At 37.4% G+C, this 25916-nt stretch overlaps 2 protein-coding genes, 1 long non-coding RNA gene and 1 pseudogene across 3 annotated transcripts; 1 reads left to right on the forward strand and 3 right to left on the reverse strand.

The window, feature by feature from the left end:
- Nucleotides 1–393: 393 nt before the first annotated feature.
- On the reverse strand, nucleotides 394–5635 carry LOC122139061. The gene is made up of 2 exons (XR_006155966.1): nucleotides 5506–5635; nucleotides 394–1805 (listed from the first exon to the last, which is right to left on the reverse strand). It is a non-coding gene; the product is annotated as an uncharacterized LOC122139061 (long non-coding RNA).
- LOC109070994 (leucine zipper putative tumor suppressor 2 homolog) lies at nucleotides 1433–5829 on the forward strand. The gene is made up of 4 exons (XM_042734801.1): nucleotides 1433–1822; nucleotides 2150–2677; nucleotides 3269–3538; nucleotides 5224–5829. Exons 1-4 carry the CDS (start codon nucleotides 1433–1435, stop codon nucleotides 5827–5829), a joined length of 1794 nt encoding a protein of 597 aa, XP_042590735.1.
- A 3592-nt stretch (nucleotides 5830–9421) lies between these two features.
- pdzd7b (PDZ domain containing 7b) lies at nucleotides 9422–22483 on the reverse strand. The gene is made up of 16 exons (XM_042734865.1): nucleotides 22398–22483; nucleotides 21086–21158; nucleotides 20885–21007; nucleotides 19358–19532; nucleotides 19116–19280; nucleotides 18588–18735; nucleotides 16952–17012; nucleotides 16488–16874; nucleotides 15430–15582; nucleotides 13970–14073; nucleotides 13800–13891; nucleotides 11721–11812; nucleotides 11549–11620; nucleotides 10422–10904; nucleotides 9655–9755; nucleotides 9422–9571 (listed from the first exon to the last, which is right to left on the reverse strand). The coding sequence occupies exons 2-16, from the start codon at nucleotides 21099–21101 to the stop codon at nucleotides 9422–9424; spliced, it is 2322 nt and encodes a 773-aa protein (XP_042590799.1). The 5' UTR covers nucleotides 21102–21158; nucleotides 22398–22483.
- Nucleotides 22484–22611: 128 nt separating this feature from the next.
- LOC109047460 overlaps nucleotides 22612–25916 on the reverse strand; it is a 4059-nt pseudogene continuing 754 nt past the window's right edge.

Below are 25916 nucleotides of genomic sequence, written 5' to 3' on the forward strand. Positions count from 1 at the left end.
TCCAGCAGCAACGTCGCAGAAAATAGAAACTGTTTCGAAAATAGAATTCCCTGTCGCTTGCAGCTGTCACGGGTGGATAGGACAAAAACCAGTGTTGGGGAAAGTTACTTTTAAAAGAAATGCATTACAATAATGTGTTACTCCCTAAAAAAAAGTAACTTGAAAATTACGTTACTTGGTTACTTTTTATGGAAGGTAATGTGTTACATTACTTTTGTGTTACTTTTCAAATCTGGGCTGGGCTGTCTTGTTTGTTTTTAATATATAAAGTTCTATTTTTGGTAGATGTAAAAGACCTTTCACACCAAAACGTGAAATGAATAAACCTCAGGCTGAAGAAGAAGTTCATTCACATCTGTGCAGCGGAATGTAGGAGAAGAAAGTTTAACACTCTTCAGCAATAATTTTTTTTATTAGCACAAATGTTAGTTTATCTAAAGTAATTTTTGCTTATTAGTATGAATGCATTTGATAATCGAAGCTCAGCAGCAAAGACATTGTTTAATAAAATGGGGTTAAATACATAAAAGATATTTGTGTTATTAACCATTTAAGTATTGCAGATTTGCGTCATATTCAGAGTTTGCATTTCACTGTTCTTTATTCATTTGGAGGTTTACTGAATCTGTTTTTGTCGAAGTGAGATGAATTAATGCATGCTCACATAGAACTTACCATACTCAGGGCACACATTGAATGCCTCTGTACTTACTCCTGACTTTTCACAACATGAGCACAGAAGAGCGGTCAGTGAATAAATAGGAAAACAAAGTAACTGGCGTTACTTATTTGAAAAAGTAACTCTGAAATATTCTTGTAAATGAAAAAGTAATGCGTTACTTTACTAGTTACTTGAACAAAAAAAGTACTTATGATTATGTAACTGGAGTTACTTGTAATGCATTAACCTCAACACTGACAAAAACTACATGGCGAAAGATACATTTTATCACATCTGGTTGGGACACAGTGTTACAGTTTGGACCCCTCAAAAAAAAATACAAAGTATAAAAATATTAATGCTGACAGATCTAATAACTGAATCTGCATTTAGGAAAAGTGTAGAGAAGAGATCCAGATGAGCAGATCATGAAGTTCCAGATTTTTTGTTTGTTAATTTGTTTTGATATTTAACAGGCAAAGTTCTTTAGTTTTCTCTATTTGAATACAAAAATGTGTATAATTGTTAGAATAAAACAGACTACTAGGGAGAAAAATCTGAATATTTATTTTGTGACTCTTTTAACAACAATAACATAAACAACATGCAAACATTTTGGTCCTAACATGATCGGTGGCCCTTGGCTCGGTGTTGTTGTCCCTCAGTGAACCCTGGTGTCCACCGCCTTTACCTCACACTCCTCCTCCGTTACGATGGTCATGGTTTCTCTTCTTCTCCGTGCAGGTTTTCTGAGGTCACGTGTCATCGGTCATGGCGCTGGTCCAGTCTCTGCCCGTGTCCACTGACCATCCGGGAGCAGGCCTGGACCCGCGTCTCCACCCCGCCTCGCCTCCTCTGATGGGAGCGATGGGTGCCGTCAGCAGCATGATGCAGAGTCACGTCACTTATCCTGACCGCGCTAACATAGAGGTCAGCACCAAATTCCGCAAGGGCACGCCGGGCTCCGGACGCCTGCTGTCCGAAACCTCACAGGGAAGTCAGACTCCGTCCAGCAAGAGGAGGAACGCCGCCGGCAGAGCCACTCGCTCATATTCACACGAGGACTTGATAAGAGACGGGAACGATAATCATCTGTTTGTGGGTTCGACTTGTGCGGACGGACCTCCGAGACTGGTTCCAGTGTCTGGACAATTAGAAAGAGTGAGTACAGGATTAGAGATTAATCAAATACATTGAATTCATTAAATTAAAATATATTTTACAGACTAATATTTTATATATATACATATATGACTACTGTATACACATGCAAGACACAACACACATCCATATCTATACACACACACACACACACACACACATAATGAAAACAAATAGATAAAATAGAATTAGAATAGAGAGTGCTAGAGTTATAGGGTCGAATAAAGATGGAAGAGATGTGTTTTTAGTCGTTTCATGAAGATGGCTGAGGACTTTATCACTGTCTGCTGGTAATGCATCATGATTTCTGATGTTTGTTTCTCTCAGAGCCTTCAGCAGGCTATAATCAGACCCACTGCCTTCAAACCCGTGGTCCCTAGGAGCCGTAACGGCGTGCAGTATCTGTCCCCGCGGCTCGGAGCCGGTCTGTCGGGAAGCCAAGGAAACCTCAGCATGTGTTCTCCAGAAGACGAAGACGTCTCGCCCGTGACGACGGAACGGTGCAGCTCTTACAGCGGCGCTCGCAACGCTTTGTCCAGCCAGTCCTTTACGATGACGGACACGCCACGCGACTCCTTAACCAACCTGCCGGCGTATAACGGGCCGAGCCACAGCCAGAGCGAAGCCGGCAAACATCACGGACACTCCAACTCCGACAGCGGCCGCTCCTCGTCCAGCAAGAGCACGGGCTCCCTGAGCGGCCGCGGCCCCCTGCTGACCGACCCGCTGTCCCCGCCGCCCATCCAGACCTACGAGGCCATCGTCAGAGACCTGGAGGACAAACTGAGGGAGCGAGACCTGGAGCTGCGGCAGCTCAGAGAAAACCTGGACGAGAACGAAGTAGCCATCTGTCAGGTGTGTGAGAGATGCTTCATCTGCACTTAAAGGGTTAATTCACACTAAAATGAAAATTCAGTCATTAATTACTCACCCTCATGTCATTCCAACCTCGTAAGACCTTCGTTTGTCTTCAGAACGCAGAGTAAGATATTTCTGATGAAATCCGAGAGCTCTCTGACCCTCCATAGACAGCAACACAACTGAAATGTTCCCAGGTCCACAAACATAGCAAGGACGTCGATGGGACGAGAAGAATTGTTGAATAAAGTCATTATTTTTGTTTTCTTTGTTCGTGTAGCTTCGTAAAATTACGGTTGAACCCGTGATGTCACATGGAGTATTTTACTGATGTTCTTACTACATCTGTGGAACATTTCAGTTGTGTTGCTGTCTATGGAGGGTCAGAGAGCTCTCGGATTTCATCAGAAGTATCTTACTCTGTGTTCCGAAGACGAACGAAGGTCTTACGAGGTTGGAATGACATGAGGGTGAATAATTAATGACTGAATTCTCATTTTTGGGTGAACTGACCCTTTAACAAGAGGCCTCTAAAAACTGCACACTATTTTCTAGCAGATGCTAAACTTCGTGTGTGTGTTTGTGCAGGTGTACGAGGAGCGTCAGGAGCGCACGGAGCTGGAGATGGAGGAGTTCAGACAGACGTGTGCGGCTAAGATGCAGAAGGCGTCTCATAAAGCGCAGCGCGAGCATCAGCTCCTGCAGCTCCAGGTGTTCCAGCTGCAGCAGGAGAAGAAGAAGCAGCAGGAGGACACGACGCAGCTCCTGCAGGAGCGCCAGAGGCTCGAGGAGCGCTGCGCCTCCTACCAACGAGAACACACACAGCTGGGGCCCAGACTGGAGGAGACCAAGTGGGAGGTGAGGTCTCCATGAAATCCCTGATATGGACAAAGGTATCCAGTTATCACTGTATTAGCGGAATAAAACGCAGATAGAGACATTTTAATTCAGGAAAACTTGAAGCAATTCTTAAAGCAATCTTGGGTATTTTTATAAGGATGAAGTATATTTATAATAGAGATGCACCGATCGACTCCCAGGTAAGCAACATTGCGTGACCAAAATCTTTCAACATTCATTTTATAGAATAAACAAGAAGTTAAAATGATGTGACTTACATTTTAAACACAATATTGACTGTTTTGCTCAGTTTCACTAATAAAAATAGTTCCAATCAAAGCCACAGCACAACTGTTTTGTGTCTCGGAGCAACACAGCGGTGTTTCGTTACTGAATGAATCCACGTTTTTAAACAAATCAAGTGAGTCAATGATTCAGTAAGCCGTAAATAAAGACAGTCCTCACTTGCCTCATTTCTGAATGAATCAGAATCTGTTGAAGGAAGGACTAAATGACTCACTCATTCAACACTCATTCGCCGCCACCTACTGGCTCAAACTTCATTTGGTGTCATGATTTATTTTTGGCACAGAGTTTGTAAACTCCCAGAAGTGTACTTTTGTGTCATTAGCTACATTTCCAAAGTCATGAATTAAACTTGGGATATATTGCATAAAACATTTGTGAATAAAGCACTGTTTACATCAAGAGAACAAAATCTTTGGTGCAAATAATCACTATTATAATACTTATAGTTGCTGCATGCTTTTGCTCAGTTTTCGCAGCTGGTTCTGATAGGGCTGCTGATTAATTGAATGTGATTGTCATGTGCATCTTTTCAGTAAAGCCGGTTCTATAATCAGTGGTATATCTCCATCATGTGCTTTCAGATGGTGCAGCATTTACTACACAGAGCTGTAGTTCACTGACAAGATACACCAAAAAACAAACAAAAAAAACAAAAAAATTTATATATGCACGCAACATATTTCATATTATTCTAAGCAGTGATAAAGGTTATGTCGATTAGCACTGCATTATTATTTGTGTCCCTGCAGCACAGAAGCAGCCATCAGTAGCACAGGTATATTTGTAGCAATAGACAACAATACATTGTATGGATCACAATTATACATTTCTCTTTTATGACAAAAATCATTAGGATATTAAGTAAAGATCATGTTCCATGAAGATATTTAGTAAGTTTCCTAACGTAAATATATCAAAACTTAATTTTTGATTAGTAATATGCATTGCTAAGAACTTCATCTGAACAACTTTAAAGATGATTTTCTCAATATTTCGATTTTTTGCTCCCTCAGATTCCAGATTTTCAAATAGTTGTATCTCAGACAAATATTGTCCTCCTAACAAACCATACATCAATGAAGAGATTATTTATTCAGCTTTCAGATGATGTAGAAATCTAAATATCCAAAAATTGACCCTCATGACTGCTTTTGTGGTCCAGGCTCACATATACTTTATTATAATGAAAATTCTAATAATAAGAACTCAGATAATTCATATATTGTCATAATCCTTTGTTTATAAGTCACGCTGAATCAATGAAAGCAGTTAAATCTTGTTTATTCAGCTACAGCTATAGGGATTTCCTCTGGAGGTTTACTACTGATCACAGAACCGTGCTTCACTGACATGACATGCAGCTGTAGGTTCTGAACTCCCTGCGTCTCTCTCAGGTGTGTCAGAAGTCTGGAGAGATCTCACTGCTGAAGCAGCAGATGAAGGACCTGCAGGCCGATCTGGCGCAGCGCGTCGGTGAGCTGGTGACGCTGCGTGGACAGCTGCGAGAGGTTCGAGCCGAGCTGCAGACGTGTCAGAGTCAGCTGCAGGAGGCACACACAGCCTCACACACACCGACGCTGGAGCTGGAGGTCTGCGAGAACGAACTGCAGCGCCGCAAGAGCGAGAACGAGCTGCTCCGAGAGAAAATAAGCCATCTGGAAGAAGAGTCGTCTCACCTGCGCACCGACGACAGCGAGGAGCTGACAGCCTCAGAGCAGCAGAACGATCGTCTGAAGGCGGAGCTCGCTTACGAACGCCAGCGCTCCTCCGATCAGGCGTCTGCGTTCGAGAGCGAGAGGAAGAGCTGGGAGGAGGAGAAGGATAAGGTGATTCGGTATCAGACGCAGCTGCAGCAGAACTACGTGCAGATGTACAAAAGGAACCGAGATCTGGAGCGGTCGCTCCGTCAGCTCAGCCTCGAGCTGGAGTCCCGGGAACAGGACGACGACAGCAGCGGAAACGAAGTCACGTTCGACGACATCGCTGCCACCGAGATCTGACACAAGTAATCATCCACTGCCGCACTCATTTCAGACTGTGCTCTGCTTCTGTTCTCAATTAGTGCTGTCAAATAATTAATCATGATTATTAGCATCCAAAATAAAAGTGTGTGTACGTAATATGTGGGTGTACTGTGTATATTAATTATGTTTATATAAATACACACATGCAGTATATATTTTAAAATGTAATTTCTATTATAAATATAAATATATTTCATATATAAACATTTTTCCTAAAATGTGACCCTGGAGCACAAACCAGTCATAAGGGTCAATCTTACAAAATTGATATTTCTACATCATCTGAGAGCTGAATAAATAATCTCTCATTGATGTATGGTTTGTTAGGAGGACAATATTTGTCTGAGATACAACTATTTGAAAATCTGGAATCTGAGGGAGCAAAAAAATCTAAATATTGAGAAAATCATCTTTAAAGTTGTACAAGTGAAGTTCTTAGCAATGCATATTACTAATCAAAAATTAAGTTTTGATATATTTACGGTAGGACATTTACTAAATATCTTCATGGAACATGATCTTTACTTAATATCCTAATGATTTTTGTCATAAAAGAGAAATGTATAATTGTGACTCATACAATGTATTTTTGGCTATTTCTACAAATATACCTGTGCTGCTGATGACTGCTTCTGTGCTGCAGGGACATGTATTATGTAAACAAAAACTTTTATTTTGGATGTGATTAATCATTTGACAGCACTATTCTCAAAAGGGAGTAAGGGGCCTTTCACACAGACACAGGGACAGTGGAATGGGGAAAATACTTGAGTTTTTGATAGGTGAACAACTTTTTAGTTGAGCACTGCATTTTGAAAATGCCATTTTATGCATGGAATCACATCTGTCTTACATACAAAAACAATGTAAGATTACAGTGGAATGGGAAAACATCTCCTGTGTGAACTGCCCCTAATCTACTGCAGACAGCACAGAGGTCAATGCCGTTTTTAAGTATGCTACATAATTTATGTGGCCCAATAATTGGTGCAGCTTCATTAAATTGACCGTGTCATTTTGGGCACACAGTTTGTAAACTCACAGAAGTGCACTTTTGTGTCATTAGCTACATTTCCATCCAATGTTGCAAATTAATCTTGGAATATCGCATAAAACATCTGAGAATAAAGCGCCTTTCCTTTGGTGCAAGTAAATCACTCTTAATATAATAAAAAGTTGCTTTTTTCCTACAGAAGTTATCTGTGCATCGGAGTGAAACGTTGTCATGTTATGTTGCGTTCGGGACACAATCATGCGAGACAACTCTGGGAGGGACTATCCAAGTCATTTTGAGACTTTGGCTCATACGAGGGTGTTTTGGTGCCATGTAAAAAAAAAAAAAAAATTAGAGGGAATAAAAAGTCAAAGCACTGTAAGATTTAAGTCATACAATTTTGAGAATAAAGTCAAAATGACCAGAACGAAGTCCTAGCAATACAAGAATAAGTATGAGATTAAAGTATTGATACTAAAGTTTATATATTTTGAAAATAGTCAAAATTACAAGACTGAAGTTGTAGTACTGTCAGATTAAGGTCCCAATATTTCGAGAATAAAGTCAAAACTGAGAGAAAAAAAATTGAGAGAAACAACACTGCTCCGGTAGCTTCTATGTACGAAATTCACTTTGTTTTATTTTTTAATGTGGCAATAAAACACTGTTGTAGGCTCAGATATTTCAGAACAACTAAAACAGTATTTGGGATGGTCCACTGGTTATCCAATCAACCAATTAACATCCAATTAACACACTGAGACAGATTCATGTGTTTGTTGCACATTCAGGAACCGATTCTGTAAATGTGTTTCCATCATAGTTTTTTCACACACATTTGAATATTTTATGTGCATCTCGACTTTTCCATCCACCGTTTTAATGCAATATCCCAAAATTCGCTGCACATCAGCATTGAGTCTCAAATAAAAAAACCCCCCAAAAACTGCATCCGTATTGGTGTTCAATAATAATCTATTACTCAAATCAATTCGGAGTCGGAGGACATGAGCAGCAGCAATTCTGACAGGAGCTGAACACACTGAAATTAAACACTAATGTGAGGAATATTAATTATTTTCATAAAAAAGCTAATGACTGTTATATTTGTACTAAAATAAACCCATTACTGCACACATACGGTCACATAATACTGAATAATATATAGACGTGTACATATAAAAGCCACTGTGAATAGACCAAAGCCTTGCTTGTATCTTGTGGGTGATTGTGGTGGTGGTGGTGTCATTTTTTAATTAACAGTATTTGTATGAAGCCAATGCATTGTATATTTTTCGTGCTGCATATTTAATGTTCCTATGAGCTGTTTGTAATTAAACACCTGCAATGACTCACTCACTGGTATTTTATTCAGTATTTATGTTCTGGGATGTCTTTAGAACTTTAACAGTATGTTTGATATATATATATAGATTATATAATATATATATATATATATATATATATTATATATATAATATATATATATAATATATTTATTATAACGTTGAGAAAACATTCTGAGATTATTCTCAAAATGTTCTTTGTACTTGTAAGTTTGTACGTTTTAAGAAACTAAACGTTTAAGAAAATAAACGTTCAAATGTTATTTTGGGGTAAAAAACTAATTAGTAGAATGTTTCGAGAAACATTTTTGCAACCTTTAGATGATAACACTCTTAGAATATCGAGAATAAACTTTCAAATGATGGTATACTTTGGGTAAAAAATTAGGTTGTAATAAACATTTTTATATATAATTTTTAGAAACATTATAAACTAGACATTTTAATGTTCTTAGAAAGTAAAAAAATTTTTAAATGTCATATTTCTCTAAAAATAAAGTTAGTAGAATGTTGTAAGAAATGTTTTTGTAATCTTTAAATAACGTTCTAAATTGTAACATTCTTGAAACATTAAAAATAAACATTAAAATAACATTTTGGATGCTGAGTTAGAACAGTGTAAGAAACATTTTTGTAACCTTATGATTGTTATAATCATTATGGTAACATTATGATTCTAATGTTATAATCATGACAAGAAAACTTTCAAATAAAATAATGTTTCAGGTAAAACTATAGTAGGATGTTGTAAGAAACGCTTTTGTAACCTTTAAATAACGTTCTATTAACATCAGGAAAACTGGACATTTTAGAACATTACAAATTAACATTCCAATAATGTTATATTTTTGTTGAAAAATTAGAACGCTGTAAAAGAAACATTTTTGTAACCTTTAAATATCTTTCTAACCACAACAAGAAAACGTTTTAGAAACGCTTCAAAACAACGTTCCCACAATATTCTAATAATCTAAATTTGTTAGCTAAGGTGAGTTTATTTTGCTGACCTGGTTCCAGAACAATCTGCAGAAGGTTGCTGAATTTGTGGCTGTTCAGGAAGCATGTTTTAAGCACATATTCCTGGTTTAAGCTCAAGTTAATGTGAAGTGTAATCTTTAAGAGTCGCTGTGTTTTCATGAGACTGGCTCAGTCACAGAGTTGGTTCTTCGCTCTAGATATATGATAATTCGGGTGAATGTGTAATACATACGGTTTCGTGCCATTATCACTATACTCTCTCCTCTAACTCAACACCAACAACTACATCCATTTGGTTGATGTTCTTATTACTGAAGGCCTGTCGAATGATCTCCACAGCGTCCTGATGGGTGACGGCCTGCAGAGAGACACCGTCCACCGACACCAGCTCAAAACCAGCCTGAGACACACAGAGCAGATGCACTGACTCCCACTGAACCACACACACACACACACTCAGATCGACAGAGCTTCATCTGATACCTGCAGAGCATCACTCGCAGATGCAGCTCCTCCTGGGAAAATCCTCTCGATCTTCACCACGGGCTGAACCCGCGACTCTGATCCTCCAGATACACTGATCCCTGCTCACACACACACACAAATCACTGCACATCAGGTGTGTAACGCTACATGCATTCCTACTGAACATTCTCAGTTCGGTACACACAAATCACGTTTAAAGGACACAACCCAAAAGATCAAGCCAATGTTGATTCCTCATTATATGAGTCCTTTAAAATCACACACTCTTCTGTTTAGATGCAGTAAAACTAATACATGTCCCTGCAGCACAGAAGCAGTCATCAGTAGCACAGGTATATTTGTAGCAATAGACAACAATACATTGTATGGGTCACAATTATACATTTCTCTTTTATGACAAAAATCATTAGGATATTAAGATTATGTTCCATGAAGATATTTTATAAATTTCCTACCGTAAATATATCAAAACTTAATTTTTGATTAGTAATATGCATTGCTAAGAACTTCATTTGAACAACTTTAAAGATGATTTTCTCAATATTTAGATTTTTTTGCTCCCTCAGATTCCAGATTTTCAAATAGTTGTATCTCAGACAAATATTGTCCTCCTAACAAACCATACATCAATGGAAGCTTATTTATTCAGCTTTCAGATGATGCACAAATCTCAATTTCATAAGATTGACCCTCATGACTGGTTCTGTGCTCCAGGTTTTGCGCTTCTATTCAGATGAAAAGAATGAAAAGGAGACGGTGGATACCCAGAGACTGCTTGGTCTTGCTGATGTGGACGGTGCTGAGCTCAAACTCTTCACAGGTGTGTTTCTCACATACAGACTCCACCGCAGGCGTCACTGTTGAACTATGGGACTTCTTCAGGGAACCGAAGACCTGTGAGAGCAGCGGCCTCTTGTGTCGAGGCGCGTCCACTACAGTGAACAGCACATCTGCTCTCCTCTCTGAGTGACCGTTCCTGCGGCTGAGAGCGTCTTCCAGCGTTTGGCCGGAGTCTGGACGCGTGTTCTCCGTCAGCAGCCAGTTGGGAAGCAACGCAGACGTCCTGGAGGAGGTTAATGAGTCTGAATGACCGTAAGTGTCCACGGGGACGTCCAGTAACGGGCTGAAGCCTCTGAACTCATTCTGGTCTTGACCGCAGGACAGACGCAGCTGCTCCAGACCTTCCGGAAGCTGATTCTCTCTCTCAAGATCCTCCGCGGCATGAAGCTCCAATCCACCGTGCAGATCTGAGGCAGAGAGACACGCTTTCCATTTATTATTTGGAATAATGTGCGTTGATAAATAGTAACATTTATTCAAGGGTGAATGTTACATTTGTTTCAGTTTCACAAATTGAAATCAACAATTAAAAAACAAAAACAAATAAACCTGCAATGTTTCAATGTCTTCTCAAAACATTTTCAGTTTGATTTACAAGCACCTTGTCAACCTTTTTACAACAGTCTCACATTAAACATTGTTTCAACATTCTCTCAACACTGAAACAAATGGCTTTCACCACACTTTGAATTGTTTCAGTTTTGTAAAATCCAATTGCAATTTTGTTTCAATGTAACTTCAACAGATTCAGAAATATCTTGTAAACCTTTTTAAAACCCTTTAGCATTAAACATTTTCTCAACCCTGAAACAACTACTGACATTTTCAACCACATTTCAGTGTTTCAATTCTGAAAATCAAACTGCAATTTAGTTTCAGTGTAACTTCAACAGATCTCTAGTGTTGGTGTAGAACAACTTAATTATCAATCCTTTAAAATTAAACCGTTTCATCATTGTTTTTCAACGTTGAAACAACTTAACATTAGTCGGTTGCATGATGGCTGGGAAGTTTTTTACAGTAAATGGAATTATTAATAGATGTAATGTACCTGGTACAGGTGTGACGAGGTGGTGTCGGGGGGCGTGGCCTGTCTGAGGAGAGCGGAGAGGAGAACTTCTGCCTAATGAACACACGAGACGAACCTAGTGAACTATGAACCGCTGTCAAGATTGTGCATTATTATTATTATTATTATTATTTGAAGATTATGATAACTTTACGTGAGCGACTCTTCAGAATATCGTACGCGTCTTCTTCGAATGGAGACACCATGCTGTTGAAGAGCAGAAGATCACTGGAGGACACGAGCGATCTGAGAGGAACAGACACATGAGCTTCAGCGAAACTACAGTAACTTCAAAAGTTCGGCTGGGTTTCTGTTCAACTCTTCTCGTGTGAGCTTCTGAGATCTGAATGGAGACACACAGTAACTGTGCAAAAACAGTGTGTTTTGACATTGAAAGGTCTGAGCAATGATAGTTTCACACAAAGGTTAAAATGAACATTCAGTTTAGGTTTTCTACCCCACACACCGAATTTTCACTTTTGGACACAATCGTTTATTTCTGTGCATCATCATCTGATAAAAACAATTTTGCCCTCTCAATATTTATTTTTAAAGGCTCATGAAACAAACACTTTTGAGATGTTACATGTTTGCATTGCACACTGAATACAAGGACGACACGTCATTTTGTTCTTTCAACTTCAAAAGACTGAACACGAATCATTTGTTTCAAATCAGTGCTTCTGAACGCACATCAAACTGGCCAAGTCACATGAGTTCAGCAAACGAGGCTTCGACATACTGTTCTGGACCTTGTTTTGATGAATTCAGAGGGTTTGCTGCGAGACGACAGTGACCTGGTGAACCACGAACCAGTGTTTAATGTGGTTTTAAGTGATCGATAAGCAGATTCCGTTTTAATGACAAACATGCGTATCAGTATAAGTTACACAGACACTTCATAATTAATGATATTTAATATACATTTCAAGAATAGGTTTATAAAAGATCTTTATGCATGTTTGGACTGAGTTTTCGTTGCATTTACACAGTTTTGAGTTTTACATCATGTTTAGAGCAAAACAGTGAATCATTCTGCAACACAACAGGTTCAACTGATTTTAATTTCTCCAGTCACTAGTGTGATGATAGAGCGCGCGATTACACATTACAGTCCATATCCAGACCAAAGCGAGTGTTTAATCTCTTTCTGAGCACATTTCATCCAAACATGAACCAGCACCATTTACACACACTCTTCTGATTGGTTCAGAACCATTGTCAGTATCTCTTGTAAACAGGGATGCTTAAAATGCTCGTCTTTGTCTACATTCACATCACTGTTCATCTCTACACGAGTCTTGTAGGTCTGTGCTGAGATTGGTTGAGCTTAACTCTTCTCCCTCTCCTCTTCCCAAACTTATTTATTTTTTCACTTGATTAATCAACACGCATTCCTTTAACACGCACGCACACAACATTAATTCACACTCAAGCTCTCAGTTTCTCTGCAGAACCAGTGCGCTGCAATCGGAGAGTTCTTAAAGGCTCTCATTAACCCTGAACACCTGCCTAATCAGCCAAAAGGGATTTAAAAGATTTATGAGAGTTCAGGTTCAAAATATCAGGTTAAAACAGTAAATTAACATTAATAGTTCTTGCACATTAAAAAAAAAAAAAAAAAAAAAAAAAAAAAAACATGGAAACATGTGAACTGGAATGAACTATTTTTCATATTTTTTCACAAACTGTAAATTCTATTAACAATATTGTAACTATTTTAACATTGTAAATAGAAAAAGTGTGGAAAATCAATTCTTTCTTGAGGTTCAAACGATACGTGCATGGCACACGCAACCAAAATCAGTTTGATTCCCAGCTAATTTTACGCCAAAAAAAGCACACTATCAATGCAGAGTAATTTTCTTCAGATAAAAATCTAAATAAATGTAAACACCCTTCGAGGGTAGAGGAGAATCTGACATTACAAAATACAAAAAATTATGTTTTCTTTATATCTGTGCGACTGCTAGAAAATGAGGGTCGAACTAGCTCACAAATATCATAATAAAATATCATAAAATATGCACATGCACACAATACATCAGAACTGTGCATGCATGTTCATGTAATGAAAAAGGCACAAAATATCAAGAAACTAAATCTTTGGTTAACCAGTATTTACGATAACTCAAAAATCACTGTATCGTTTTAAACTGTGAAACACGTTTTCAAAAGGTTGTTCAGCTGCTGAGAGGCTTCTGTTTGTTTATCCGTCATAGTTTCCTCTCACCTGATCTCTCGGAGCAGAAGGAGCTTCTCTGGCGTGTTCAGGACGGCTAGGAGCGGATGCACGAGCGTCGTCAGCCCTCGCTCTGCTAAATACTGTGAGAACAGCACCAGTTTTGTCTCTGGACGAAGAAAGCCTTTGATTATGTGAGATCACCAGGTTGAATCTCTTACCCGCTCACAGATATCCATCAGCATGAGCACATCTTCATCCTCCAGCAATCTGAGGGCCACTGCTCGCACCTGTGTTAGAGCGTCCCTCTCAGATAAACACCTGTCTGTACAAACACTCAGTACGCTCAGGTTTAGATCAGATCTGTCTTATGTTTTAAAGCTTATTAGATCAAAATCGTGAATTGTGATATTAAAAAAAAAAAAAAAAAAAATTGTGATTGTGTGTTTGTATGTGTATTCAGAGCCAGTGAGCAACAGACTTTCATAATAATAAAAAACTGCTTTAATGCGTGATAAAATTAAATGCTTTAACTTGCCCAGCCCTAATATATATATAAATACAGTACAGACCAAAAGTTTGGAAACATTACTATTTTTAATGTTTTTGAAAGAAGTTTCTTCTGCTCATCAAGCCTGCATTTATTTGATCAAAAATACAGAAAAAAACAGTAATATTGTGATATATTATTACAATTTAAAATAATTGTTTTTAAATTATTATACTTTAAATTATCATTTATTTCTGTGATGCAAAGCTGAATTTTTAGGATCATTATCACATGATCCTTTAGAAATCATTCTAATATGATGATTCATTATCAAAGTTGGAAACAGTTCTGCTGCGTTAATATTTTTTCAGAACATGTGATACTTTTTTAGGATACTTTGATGAAAAAAAAAAAAAAAAAAAAAAAAAAAAAAAAAGAAGCTATGTTTTTAAAATATTAATATTTTGTAATAACAATATACACTACTGGTCAGTAATTTGGGGTAAGTAATTTATTTTTCCTTTCTTTTTTTTAAATAAAATCAATACTTTTATTCAGCAAGGATGTGTTAAACTGATAAAAAGTGATAGTAAAGAAAAATATATTATTATATATATATTAATATATTGCAGATTTTTTTTTTATTTTGAATAAATGCAGTTCTTTTTAACCTTTTATTGATCAAATATATTAGACAGCAGAACTGTTTTCCCAGCACTCATAATAAATCAGAATATTAGAATGATTTCTAAATGATCATGTGATAGACTGGATGTTACATGTGACACTGAAGGCTCGAGTAATGATGCTGAAAATTCAGCTTTGCATCACAGGAATAAATTATTTTTTTAAAGTATATTCAAATAGAAAACTGTTATTTTAAGTTGTAATAATATTTCACAATATTGCTGTTTTTTCTGTATTTTTTGATCAAATAAATTCAGGCTTGATGAGCAGAAGAGACTTCTTTCAAAAACATTAAAAATAGTAATGTTTCCAAACTTTTGGTCTGTACTGTATATAACATTTTTGTTTAGCAATATTTTTAGTATTGAATTAAAATTAAATATATTTATAATGAGCATTTATCTAATTTTTTACTTAGTTTTCAATGCATTTCAATGCAATTAATGTTTGCTGCATGCAGGGCTGTTTCAGGTTTTGGTAACTGAGCATGATGTGTAATATTACCCAGACTGCTCTCTGAGCGAGACGGAGATCTGGAGCGTGATCTTGAGGAATCTCGCTTTCGAAACAGACTGAAGAACGCTTTGGAGCGCTGCAGCGCACTGCTCTCCTCTTCTCCTCTTCCTGTCTGCTTCATCTTCTGTTTCTTTTCCTCTTCTGTGAAAACAGGAGACACGAAGCGTTTAGCGGAAGTTAAAAAAGGGCATGAAATCCGGCAGCCACTTGTTCTGTTACAGTTGATTGTTGACAGATGTTTCATCTGGAGGTATCTGCACTTCAAAAATTAAAGTGCCAGGTTTGTGTAAAAAAAAAAAAGGAAATCTATTTATTATTTTCAAACATTACAGCAAAATAATACTTTTTTTTTTTTTTTTTTTTTTTTTTTACTGAAACAGAAATTAAAATTAAATTAAAGTAAAAAAAAAAAAAATCATTTACCCGAAAACCAAAAATGAAGTTTATTTAATAGCCAACTGATTAATCAAATGTATTTAATATCAAACACAAATTAGCCGAATATAAAAAATGTAACTAGACATGAAGCAACATATAATTATGTAAACATTTAAATGGTGTCTGTAATAAAAACACTTTGTGACAGATTTAATGAAACTTATATTAAATAATGAAGACAACAGCTTCAGTTAAAATATAACTATAATGTAACAGTGTATATATATATTTTTTCTATCTGAGTATTGAGTGTATGGACACTGAATGTGTTTTCTGAGGTAAATGTGACATTATTGATCTCCAGCTGTTTTATTGATGTCTCTCCACAGTTTAAACACTGACTGATCGATTACACGAGACGAGAATAATTTTAGTAAGATGTTCTGATTCTTCTAATGTTTGTTTGCTGCTATAACTAGTAGAAAAGAAGAAGAAATGATCGATTCAAAACCACATTTAGTGTTAAATTGACCAAATTTGAAAGCTGAGTCTCTGTTTCATGTCAAAAGTAACAAAGCACACAGATTACTGGATGTGGTCTGAAATTGAGCCCGAATATTTTTTACATTTCATCGTATGTGGCTGCATATGATCTCAGTATACCCCACCTGACACGGTCACATGACTTCGAGTTCGGCGTATCGGAGGCCTCGGTCGGCTGAAAGCTGAAAGCAGAGATGTTTTCCTGCCTTCCCTTCTTCTCTCTCCTGACTCTGCTTCGCTCCGGATCACGGAGTCCTGCAGCAGTTCTGTGGCTCCTCGGCTCACGGTCCGCAGCTGCTCTGAACGACTGTCACTTTCAGTGGAATCCGGATGAAACTGGGCCTCGGTGGAGCCGTAGACGTCAGACATTTTGGCTCTTAAAGGCAAGCTAACAGGCAGAGTCGCTTGAGAGAGTCTGCTCACAGAGCCGAGGGGCGTGCCGGAGGACAGAGAGGAGGTGGATGAGAGAGACTCCGACCCTTGTGAGGACGAATAGACGGTTCCGCTGCCCGCTGGAAGAGGTCAGAGGTCATGTACTTAGAGATTAACACTTTATATTAATGTGTAAATGCTGAAAAAAGAAACTCACTTTTATTCACCCAGCTGAGTTCTGTCACCATTTCTTTGTAGGCTGGATATCTGCCTGCTTCCTGTGAACAGCACATCACATCACATTCATACACGAGCTGTCAGTCCCTGAAGAACATCTTGTTTGTCATCTTTTTAAACTTTGTTGGCAGCTAAAAAAGTTCCCAAGATTTTAAGTCAATATTTCAAATATTTATCAACAAATTCACATGTTTACAGTTCTCTGATGTCAGTTAATGACCACGTGATGTGCAGGGAAACAAATTACATATTTCATATTTATAAGTAAGTGTTTTATTTGGATTGTTTTTATTCTAAAATTGTTCAACAGTTTTGTGGTTTGTTTTTTTTTGTTTTGTTTTTTTACTAGAAATGTATCTTCATTCTTATCATTTAATTAATATTTCAATAAATAAACAATGCATTCACATGTTTATGGTTCTCTGTTGGTAAATAGTCACATGATGTGCAGTTAAATAAAATATTTTTTATCTTTTAATATTTTAATAATTGTAATATTTTTATCTCTGTTTTGTTTTGATTTTAAACTTATCTTAATCTTACATTTTTATAGTTTAATTTGAGTGTTTTACATTAATTGTTTTGATTTTACAATTATTTATTTTAATTAAAAAAATATTTAATTCATATTTAAAAAAAAAATAACCAACACGTTTGTATGTTTATGGTTCTCTGATGTTAATTAATGGTCGCATGACATTTTGAAATAAATATAATATATCAAACATTTATTTTTAGTAAGGAATTTATGATTTACTTTAATTAATTACTAGCTTTTCATAATTTTTTTGTGAAACACTGTTAGACAAACTTGACTGTTTTGTCTGTACTGACAAAAAATAAGTATAAACACATAGCAGTTTGTCTTTATTTGCTCCAAACGTGTATCTGGGTCCTGCTCATGAATGTTTGGTTTATATGTGTTTAATATGGACACAAAGACTGAATGAGTTTGCAGGAATACCTGATCCAGGAACAGAGTGAATAATGCACAGCCTGACACACACAGAAACCAGAGAGCCACATCAGCCATCTGCTGTGTGTGAGTGTGTGTGTGTGTGTGTGTGTGTGTGTGTGTGTGTGTGTGGTGTGTGTGTGAGAGTGTGTGAGTGTGTGTGTGTGTGTGTGTGTGTGTGTGTGTGTGTGTGTGAGTCTGTGAGTGTGTGTGTGTGTGTGTGTGTGAGTCTGCGAGTGTGTGTGTGTGTTTGTGTTTGTGTGTGAGAGAGCGTGTGTGTGAGTGAGTGTGTGTGTGTGTGTGTGTGTGTGTGTGTGTGTTTGCGTGAGTGAGTGTGTGTGTGTGTGCGTGCGTGTGAGTGAGTGTGCGCGCATGAGTGAGTGAGTGAGTGTGTGTGTGTGCGTGAGTGAGTGTGCACGTGAGTGAGTGTGTGTGTGTGTGTGTGTGTGTGTGTGTGTGTGTGTGTGTGTGTGTGTGTGTGTGTGCGTGCGTGTGCGTGTGTGTGAGTGTGCGTGTGTGTGCGTGAGTGTGAGTGTGTGTGCGTGCGCGTGAGTGTGAGTGTGTGTGTGTGTGTGCGTGCGTGTGCGTGTGTGTGTGTGTGTGTGTGTGAGTGTGTGTGTGTGTGTGTGTGTGTGTGTGTGTGTGTGTGAGAGAGACTCACTTTAATAGTCAGGATGACATGAGGCTGACTCTTCAGCACTTCCACTGCTCTGTAGTGGTTGATGTTCTCAAAGCTCACGCCATTGGCCGACAGGATCTGATCCCCTATCTTAACTCCGCCCTGTTCTGCCAGACCCCCGGGATCCAGCCTGCAAACAGCCAATCAGACACAACACCAGTGCTCTGTTCATTTCACACTTTCACACTGTTTCAGAACCTGAAGAGTTTTTCCGTAAGCATCTCTAAAAATATAATGTAATGATAACAAAACAACCCTGGTGACCTCACCTCTTTCTGTCTGATGTTAAGACCTTCAAACTTACTTTAGAAATGATTTTAAATATTCACACAAGGCTTTGTCAAGCCAACATCAGCGTTTTTGACTTTACTGATCTAGTTAAAGAATTTAAGTTTGATTTGTTTTACATATTTTAGTGTTAATACTCTCAAAGGAACTCATAAATGCTATGAAATCAAGCGTTTGAAGAATCAGTGACAGAACCAGAGCGACGTGTGTGTTTGTTCTGACTTGGAGATGTAGATGCCCAGGTTGTATTCTCGTCCTCCGCGGATGTTGAGTCCCAGGCAGGACTGGTGTTTAGAGAGATGGAGGTGAACGGTTCGACACAGCGCTGCATCTGAGACGGGAGCGTCCGATTCCTCCACCACCATCCGCCGATGGATCAGATCCACCCTGGACACACACACACACACACGCTGAGGATCTCCGCTCTGGAGCTCAAAGCGCTCGGTTCGGCCGGTGACACTCACCAGGTGGTCTTCTCGTTAGTGAAGCGAAGGCCAGGCACGCGTCCCACCCGCTGGACGAGCAGATGGAGACGAGCGTGACCCGTCAACACATTCACAGCGCTGCTCATGCTGATGTTCTCCAGACTCACGCCGTTCACCTCCAGCAGCTTATCACCCACACACAGACCCGCCAGCTCTACACACACACACACACACACACACATCAGTGTACACACACAACCTCTTCAACATAGAACAATATCAACAAGCCACGGTTATTTACTGCGCTTTATACCATAAACAATGTTTCAAAGCAGCTTCACAATAATAAACAGGAAAACAACAGAAGACGACAGTGTAATTATTAAGATCAATAAAGTTCAGTGCTGCTTAATGTTATGAACCAGTGTATATACTGTATGGTATTAGTCTGATCTCAGATCAGTTTTATAATCTAGACACTTTTAATTGCACATTTGTATAATAAAAAAAGAAAAGAAAAAGTAGTTCTTAGTTGTCTCTTATTGGCCTAAACAGAGTCCTTCCACAGAACAGACCAGGGTTATTATAGTTAACTAAAATTGTACTTTAACTAATAATATATATATAAATATATATATAAATACACACACATGCATGTATATATTTAAGAAGAATATGTTATGTTTATATATTAAATATATTTATATATAATATAAAATATAAGAATATAAATATATAAATGTATATACATGTAAATATTTTCTAAAATATATAATTATGTGTGTGTATTTATATATACATAATAAATATACCCTGTACACATACATATATTATGTAAACAAAACTTTTATTTTGGATGTGATTAATCGTGATAATAAATAAGACATCACAAAAATAAATATATATTATTTTAGCTAGTTGCAAAGGCAACATTTCTCATTTTCATTTAGTTTATCCTGATGTACTAAATTAAAACAAACAAATACATAAAATGAAAAATGTACAGACGTAAAAAAATTACTAAAATTAAAATGAAAACAGAAAGTATATTAAAAAAAAATAATAAAAACGGTATCTCATTGCTACTAAAATAAACCTGGAACAAGTTAAACAAACCCTACAAATTAATTTAAAAAACACATATTTTATACAAACACTTTATATTTAATTGTATTTGATTTATTTTTTATTTTATTTTATTTTATTTGTTTACTTAACAGGGACATTAATAAAACATTTCTATAAATGTATTAACCAAAGGCTATTTTTCATATGTAGTCCATGGACTACACTGATTTGTAGATTGCATTTAAAAGATTACACACTTTTAAGAAAACATGCAATTGTTTTGATGCATGCTTGTTTTTAATTTTTATTTAGTTTGCACTAATTTCATCACCAGCTGTGTCCAGTGCGTAGCGTTTAAACACCTCGCAACAGTAAATCAAATGGCGAAGCAATTCAGAAAGCTGTTTCTCCCATCACTGATTATGCCCTAGTTTCACACATTCACTCCTTCAAAACATATTCTCATCGTGAGGAGCACTGAGAGCTGAAGACTCTGACCTGCGGCGCTGTGTTTCTGTACTCTGCTGATGAAGACGTCGAGTCCGTGTTCAGATCCTCCTCGCACACTGAAGCCCAGCTGACCATCACCCCCCCTGATGACCGTCAGCCTCACGACCTCACCTGCAGACACACACACGCTCAGCGGTCAGTGCTCGTGCGCTTCATTCAGAGCCACGTCACCTGCTTCAGCTGTCTCACCTGTCTCAGCCTCCATCTGTGAGTCTCTGTCCCGTCCGAGATGATCCCAGAACACCTGCGATCTCTCAGCTCACTGCCACACACACACACACACACACACACACACACACACACACACACACACACACAGACACACACACACACACACACACACACACACACACACACACACAGAGACACACACACACACACACACACACCACCCATCAATCAAAACTCACCTCTAACGACCCACACGAAAACACCGGTGGTGGTACAGGATGAAAATATTACTAAAAAAATCACTAAAATGCCCCAGATGTTTAAAATATACACCGCCTTGATAATTATTAGGCACGTTGATATTCTTTTCCAACCAGATTTTACCAATTCCAAACCACATCAATCTTAATAACTACTGTATTTAATCATTTATGAGTGATATATAATTGTCCATGAAGGAAGTGAAAAACTCTTTATATTCAGGTGTGCAGAATTATTAGGCATGTTTTCTTTTACTGATAAAAATGAGCCAAAAAAGAGGTTCAACTCGGACTGAGATGTCAAACAATTATTTATTCCCCGTGAGAAATATTCAAAATCTGACTGGTTTTGTGGTCCAGGGTCACTTTTTGTTTTTTTTATTATGATCAGTTTATTGATATTACTGTATTTGATGTGATGTATCGTTAAAAGTCATAAGTGTTTCAGTTGAGAATTTATTTCAGTTAACTGATTCAAGTATTTGACCTTTTGTTTTATCCGCTTAGAAAAATGTGACCCTAAAAATCTGTTAAATTAATTGATCACCATTCATATATTACAGCAGTACAGTATTAGAATAACTTAGATGGCATTACCACAGTATAGTTAGTCGTAATGATTAAAGCATTCCCTGTTACTTTCAGACTCTTTTATTAATCGTGTGATTATTCGTGATGTTAATGATAAAAACTGTGTGATTGGTGGCTGACTCGTGAACGCGCTTCTTGTTGACGCGGCGCGTGCCGTAATCCCGAGCCTCAGGTTTCATTTAGCGCCTCATACGGTCAAACTAACTCAAACAACCACTAACTTACATTTCAAAAGAGCTGTCGATATACAAAGAGTGTGTATTATGTTCAAACTCATACTAACGTTAGCGATAAGCAGCAGAGCCTTTTGTGTTTCGTTATATTTCAGAATAGCGCGAGTCCGTCCGTCAATATGAAACGCTCCGTGTCGCTTCAGTCACTAAATATCACACCTGAGAGACGCTACAGGTGAATAAATACCCTTATAAAACAACTAGAACTCTCTAATCGACACTTTAACCGACAGATGAAACTTTTACCTGTGTAAGTTGTAGCTGTTTCTATGCTGAGGTGCGCATCGTAATTTCTGACGCCCGCGGCTGTAACTGTCCTCTGCCGTGACCCGCTCTCTGATTGGCTGCAGGGAGAAGGTAGCGAGATTCCTATTGGACTCCACACCTGTCAATCTTCACTCTGAGGCGGATCCTGTATTTATCTGTCAAGCAGCGCTCATATCATCTGCGAGACTACATTAAAATATTTGTACTTTTTTCACGTTTGTTTTTTTTTATTTTTACGTTTGAATATTTCATTCAATATTTACATTTTTGAAAAATGTAATATTTTATGTACATGTAATATTAATTAGACTTTTAATTAATTTAATATTTCTAAGCTTATTTGACACGATGGTGATTTATTCAGTTTATTTCATAGCATGCACATGATAATCTACAGTTAAACAAAGGACTGAAGTGCAAAGAATGGAAGAAAATAAAAGAAAAAAAAATAAAACTCAGTCTTGTGTGTGAGTGGTTGTGTGTGTGTGTGTGTGTGTGTGTTGGTGATCTTATGTGTCAATCATCAAGGCCGTCCCCTCATTAGAGTTTAGGATCAGTCTGTCATATAGACACTTTGAGACAACACACACACACACACACACACACACACACACACACACACACACACACACACACACACACACACACACACACACACACAATAATGCATTCCATGAACAGTTTGGCAAAAGTTTTCAGGAAACTCAGCTGATTTGATTTCAAGGCAAAATTAAGTTTTTTTTTAATTTTCAGAAGATGCTGTAGTTTGAAATGAATCTAATTGTCTTGTGTCTCTTTGGTGTTCTGAATCCGGCTGACAGCCGTCCGGACCGCAGAGAGATCCGCTTTATCTCCAAACTCCTTCTCATGGTGCTCCAGCAGAATCCCCTGCAACACAAACACATGAGATCACAGTACATCACTCACTCAGTCATCAGGAATCAGTCACCCTCACCACACGCCAGGAGCCTCCTCCATGAAAGCCAAAAAACATGTAACCTTTTGTCTTTAAAGATCCATATTTTTTATGTTTATGCATTTTAAAATCATGTTTCATGAAGATGTTTGTTGTACATCACCTGATTCTCTGGTCCAATCACATAAAGGCCTCCTAAAACAAACCCCTCCCCCTTCCTGTTGCCATGGTAACCTCTCCTCCACACCTGCAGCAGGTTCCTCCAAACCCCAAATCGAGCGAATCCAAAACTCCTCATCGTCCTCCGCTTCACACCATAGAAACACATCTGAAACAACCAAGAAATCTGTATTTATTTATATTATATTATATTTTACAATAATATATTAATATCTTGAAACACTGCATGACCAGTCAAATTAAACCAGAATTAAATAGTGCTTATTTATGTACTCATTCATTTATTTGAAAGATATTTTGCAATAACATAACAATGGTACTGGTGACTCATGACGCCATATACAGCCATTCATTATTTTATTTATTTATATCTAAAATATATATATATATATATATATATATATATATATATTTAACATTAATTTAACATTAAATCAGCAGCCACAGTAATTTTCATAGTGAGAAATAGGTTAAAATATGACAAAATAAGAAGAGAAAAATATAAATAAATTAGTGCTGTCAAACGATTAATCACGAATAATCGCATCCAAAATATAAGTTTTTGTTTACATAATATATGTGTGTACTGTGTATATTTATTATGTTTATATAAAAGCACACACATACAGTATATATTTAGAAAATATTAGCATGTATATATTTATATGATTTATATTATATATAAATATATTTCATATATTAACATTGCACATTTTTCTTAAATATATACATGCATGTGTTTGTATTTATATATACATAATAAATATACACAGTACACACTCATATATTATGTAAACAATAACTTTTATTTTGGATGTGATTAATAAAATAAATAAAAGTATGAATAACTCAAATTAAAATAAATAAAACAAAATGATGCAAAAGGTTACTTACTTTTGTAATACATTAGCATTATATAAAATCAATGACAAAATATTATAATATAATGTTATATATAAATATTATAAATATTTTATAAAATATACAATTCACAAAATGCAATTGGAGGAGTGATTATAAGCAAATAAATTCCTGATGACTTTCTAATAAATCTGAGCTTTTCTTACTATGTTTAAATAATTCTGACAACAAACTCTTAAATTAAACAAGACAACGATCAGCGAAGCCTAAGGAGCTCACCAACAAAGAATCCTCTCAAGACCTTAATCTCTAATCACATGCTGATCGAGGAAGATCTCTCCGTTAAAGAAGGCTCTGAAGTCCTGAATCTCTGAGGCGATGTTCTCCTTGACCACAGCGAACAGAGCGACTCCACGCTCGTCCAACAGAGGCTTCAGAGACGAGAGATCAGACGCCTCCTGACACAAAACACACAAACACAGCACTGTGAGGATGTGTGTGTGTGATTATATACACATGATAACATGAGAAACACACACACCTCTCTGCACAGAGATCATCCGGGCCGTCTGACCGCCATAATAACAGCTCCCGCTCGCTCCCACAAAGAGACGGCTTTAACATTCACCTCATCTGAGCAGAAACAACACACATGCATTGATTGAATTTTCCACAGCTTACACACAGAATCTTTCCTCGTCACACAGTTTCTGAAAGCTGACACTCAAACAGTAGAAACACACACAGAATCTACAAAACCATACACTAATACTTAGACTTTGAATCAGTTTTCAGTTTCATAAAACACTTTTTGCAAAACACAACACACAGTTCTCTCTGTAACACACACACATCTAACAGGAATTAATATTACGGCAAAGGTGTTTGCAAATGTTTGTTTTTGAGATGTGTGTGTGATATTCTGAATGCAGTGCTTCGTTTTGTGAGAGATGAGAGGCACTTTGCATTTTGTGTGCAATTCTTGGATTTGTGTGTAAAGTTTGTAAACAACATTTGTGAACGTGAATGAGATGTTGTGATCTCTGACCTCCAGCGGTGGATCTGAGCTCGGCGCTCACCAGTCTGTCCAGAGACGTCCGGTCCGGTTTGGTCAGAAACAGATCTGTGTTTGCCAGCAGAACATAAACTACAACAACACACACTCCTGCTGACCACAAACCCAGATCCTGCAGGAACACTGCACACACACACACACACACACACACACACACACATACACACACACCATTAATTTACGACTGTCTTTCATAGATTTCTCTGCCAATAACACTGTTCTTCATTATTATTTTGCACTATTTTATCTGTACGCAGCAGTGCTAAAAATACTTTGGCATTGTGAATGTAAAAATATTTGTCATGCCAATAAAGCACCTTAAAACTGATGTTAAAGTGATTCACTGAAATGATTCATTTAAATAAAATTTTGCTCAAACATCAGTAAAACACAAACACAGTTTAGGACAGTCACTGTTGAAATACATGTCCCTGCAGCACAGAAGCAGTCATCAGCAGCACAGGTA

The sequence above is a fragment of the Cyprinus carpio genome, chromosome B12 (genome assembly GCF_018340385.1).
Source record: "Cyprinus carpio isolate SPL01 chromosome B12, ASM1834038v1, whole genome shotgun sequence".
NCBI classification, from domain to species: domain Eukaryota; kingdom Metazoa; phylum Chordata; class Actinopteri; order Cypriniformes; family Cyprinidae; genus Cyprinus; species Cyprinus carpio.

Coding starts and splice junctions, on each gene's coding strand:
- LOC109070994 (XM_042734801.1), top strand. CDS start 1,433: ATGGCGCTGGTCCAGTCTCTGCCCGTGTCCACTGACCATCCGGGAGCA. Junction 1,823..2,149: donor TGTCTGGACAATTAGAAAGA/GTGAGTACAGGA, acceptor TGTTTCTCTCAG/AGCCTTCAGCAGGCTATAAT. Junction 3,539..5,223: donor TGGAGGAGACCAAGTGGGAG/GTGAGGTCTCCA, acceptor CGTCTCTCTCAG/GTGTGTCAGAAGTCTGGAGA.
- pdzd7b (XM_042734865.1), bottom strand. Junction 19,533..20,884: donor ACAGAAACACAGCGCCGCAG/GTCAGAGTCTTC, acceptor GTGTGTGTGTAG/AGCTGGCGGGTCTGTGTGTG. Junction 9,572..9,654: donor CTGCGAGTGATGCTCTGCAG/GTATCAGATGAA, acceptor TGTGTGTCTCAG/GCTGGTTTTGAGCTGGTGTC.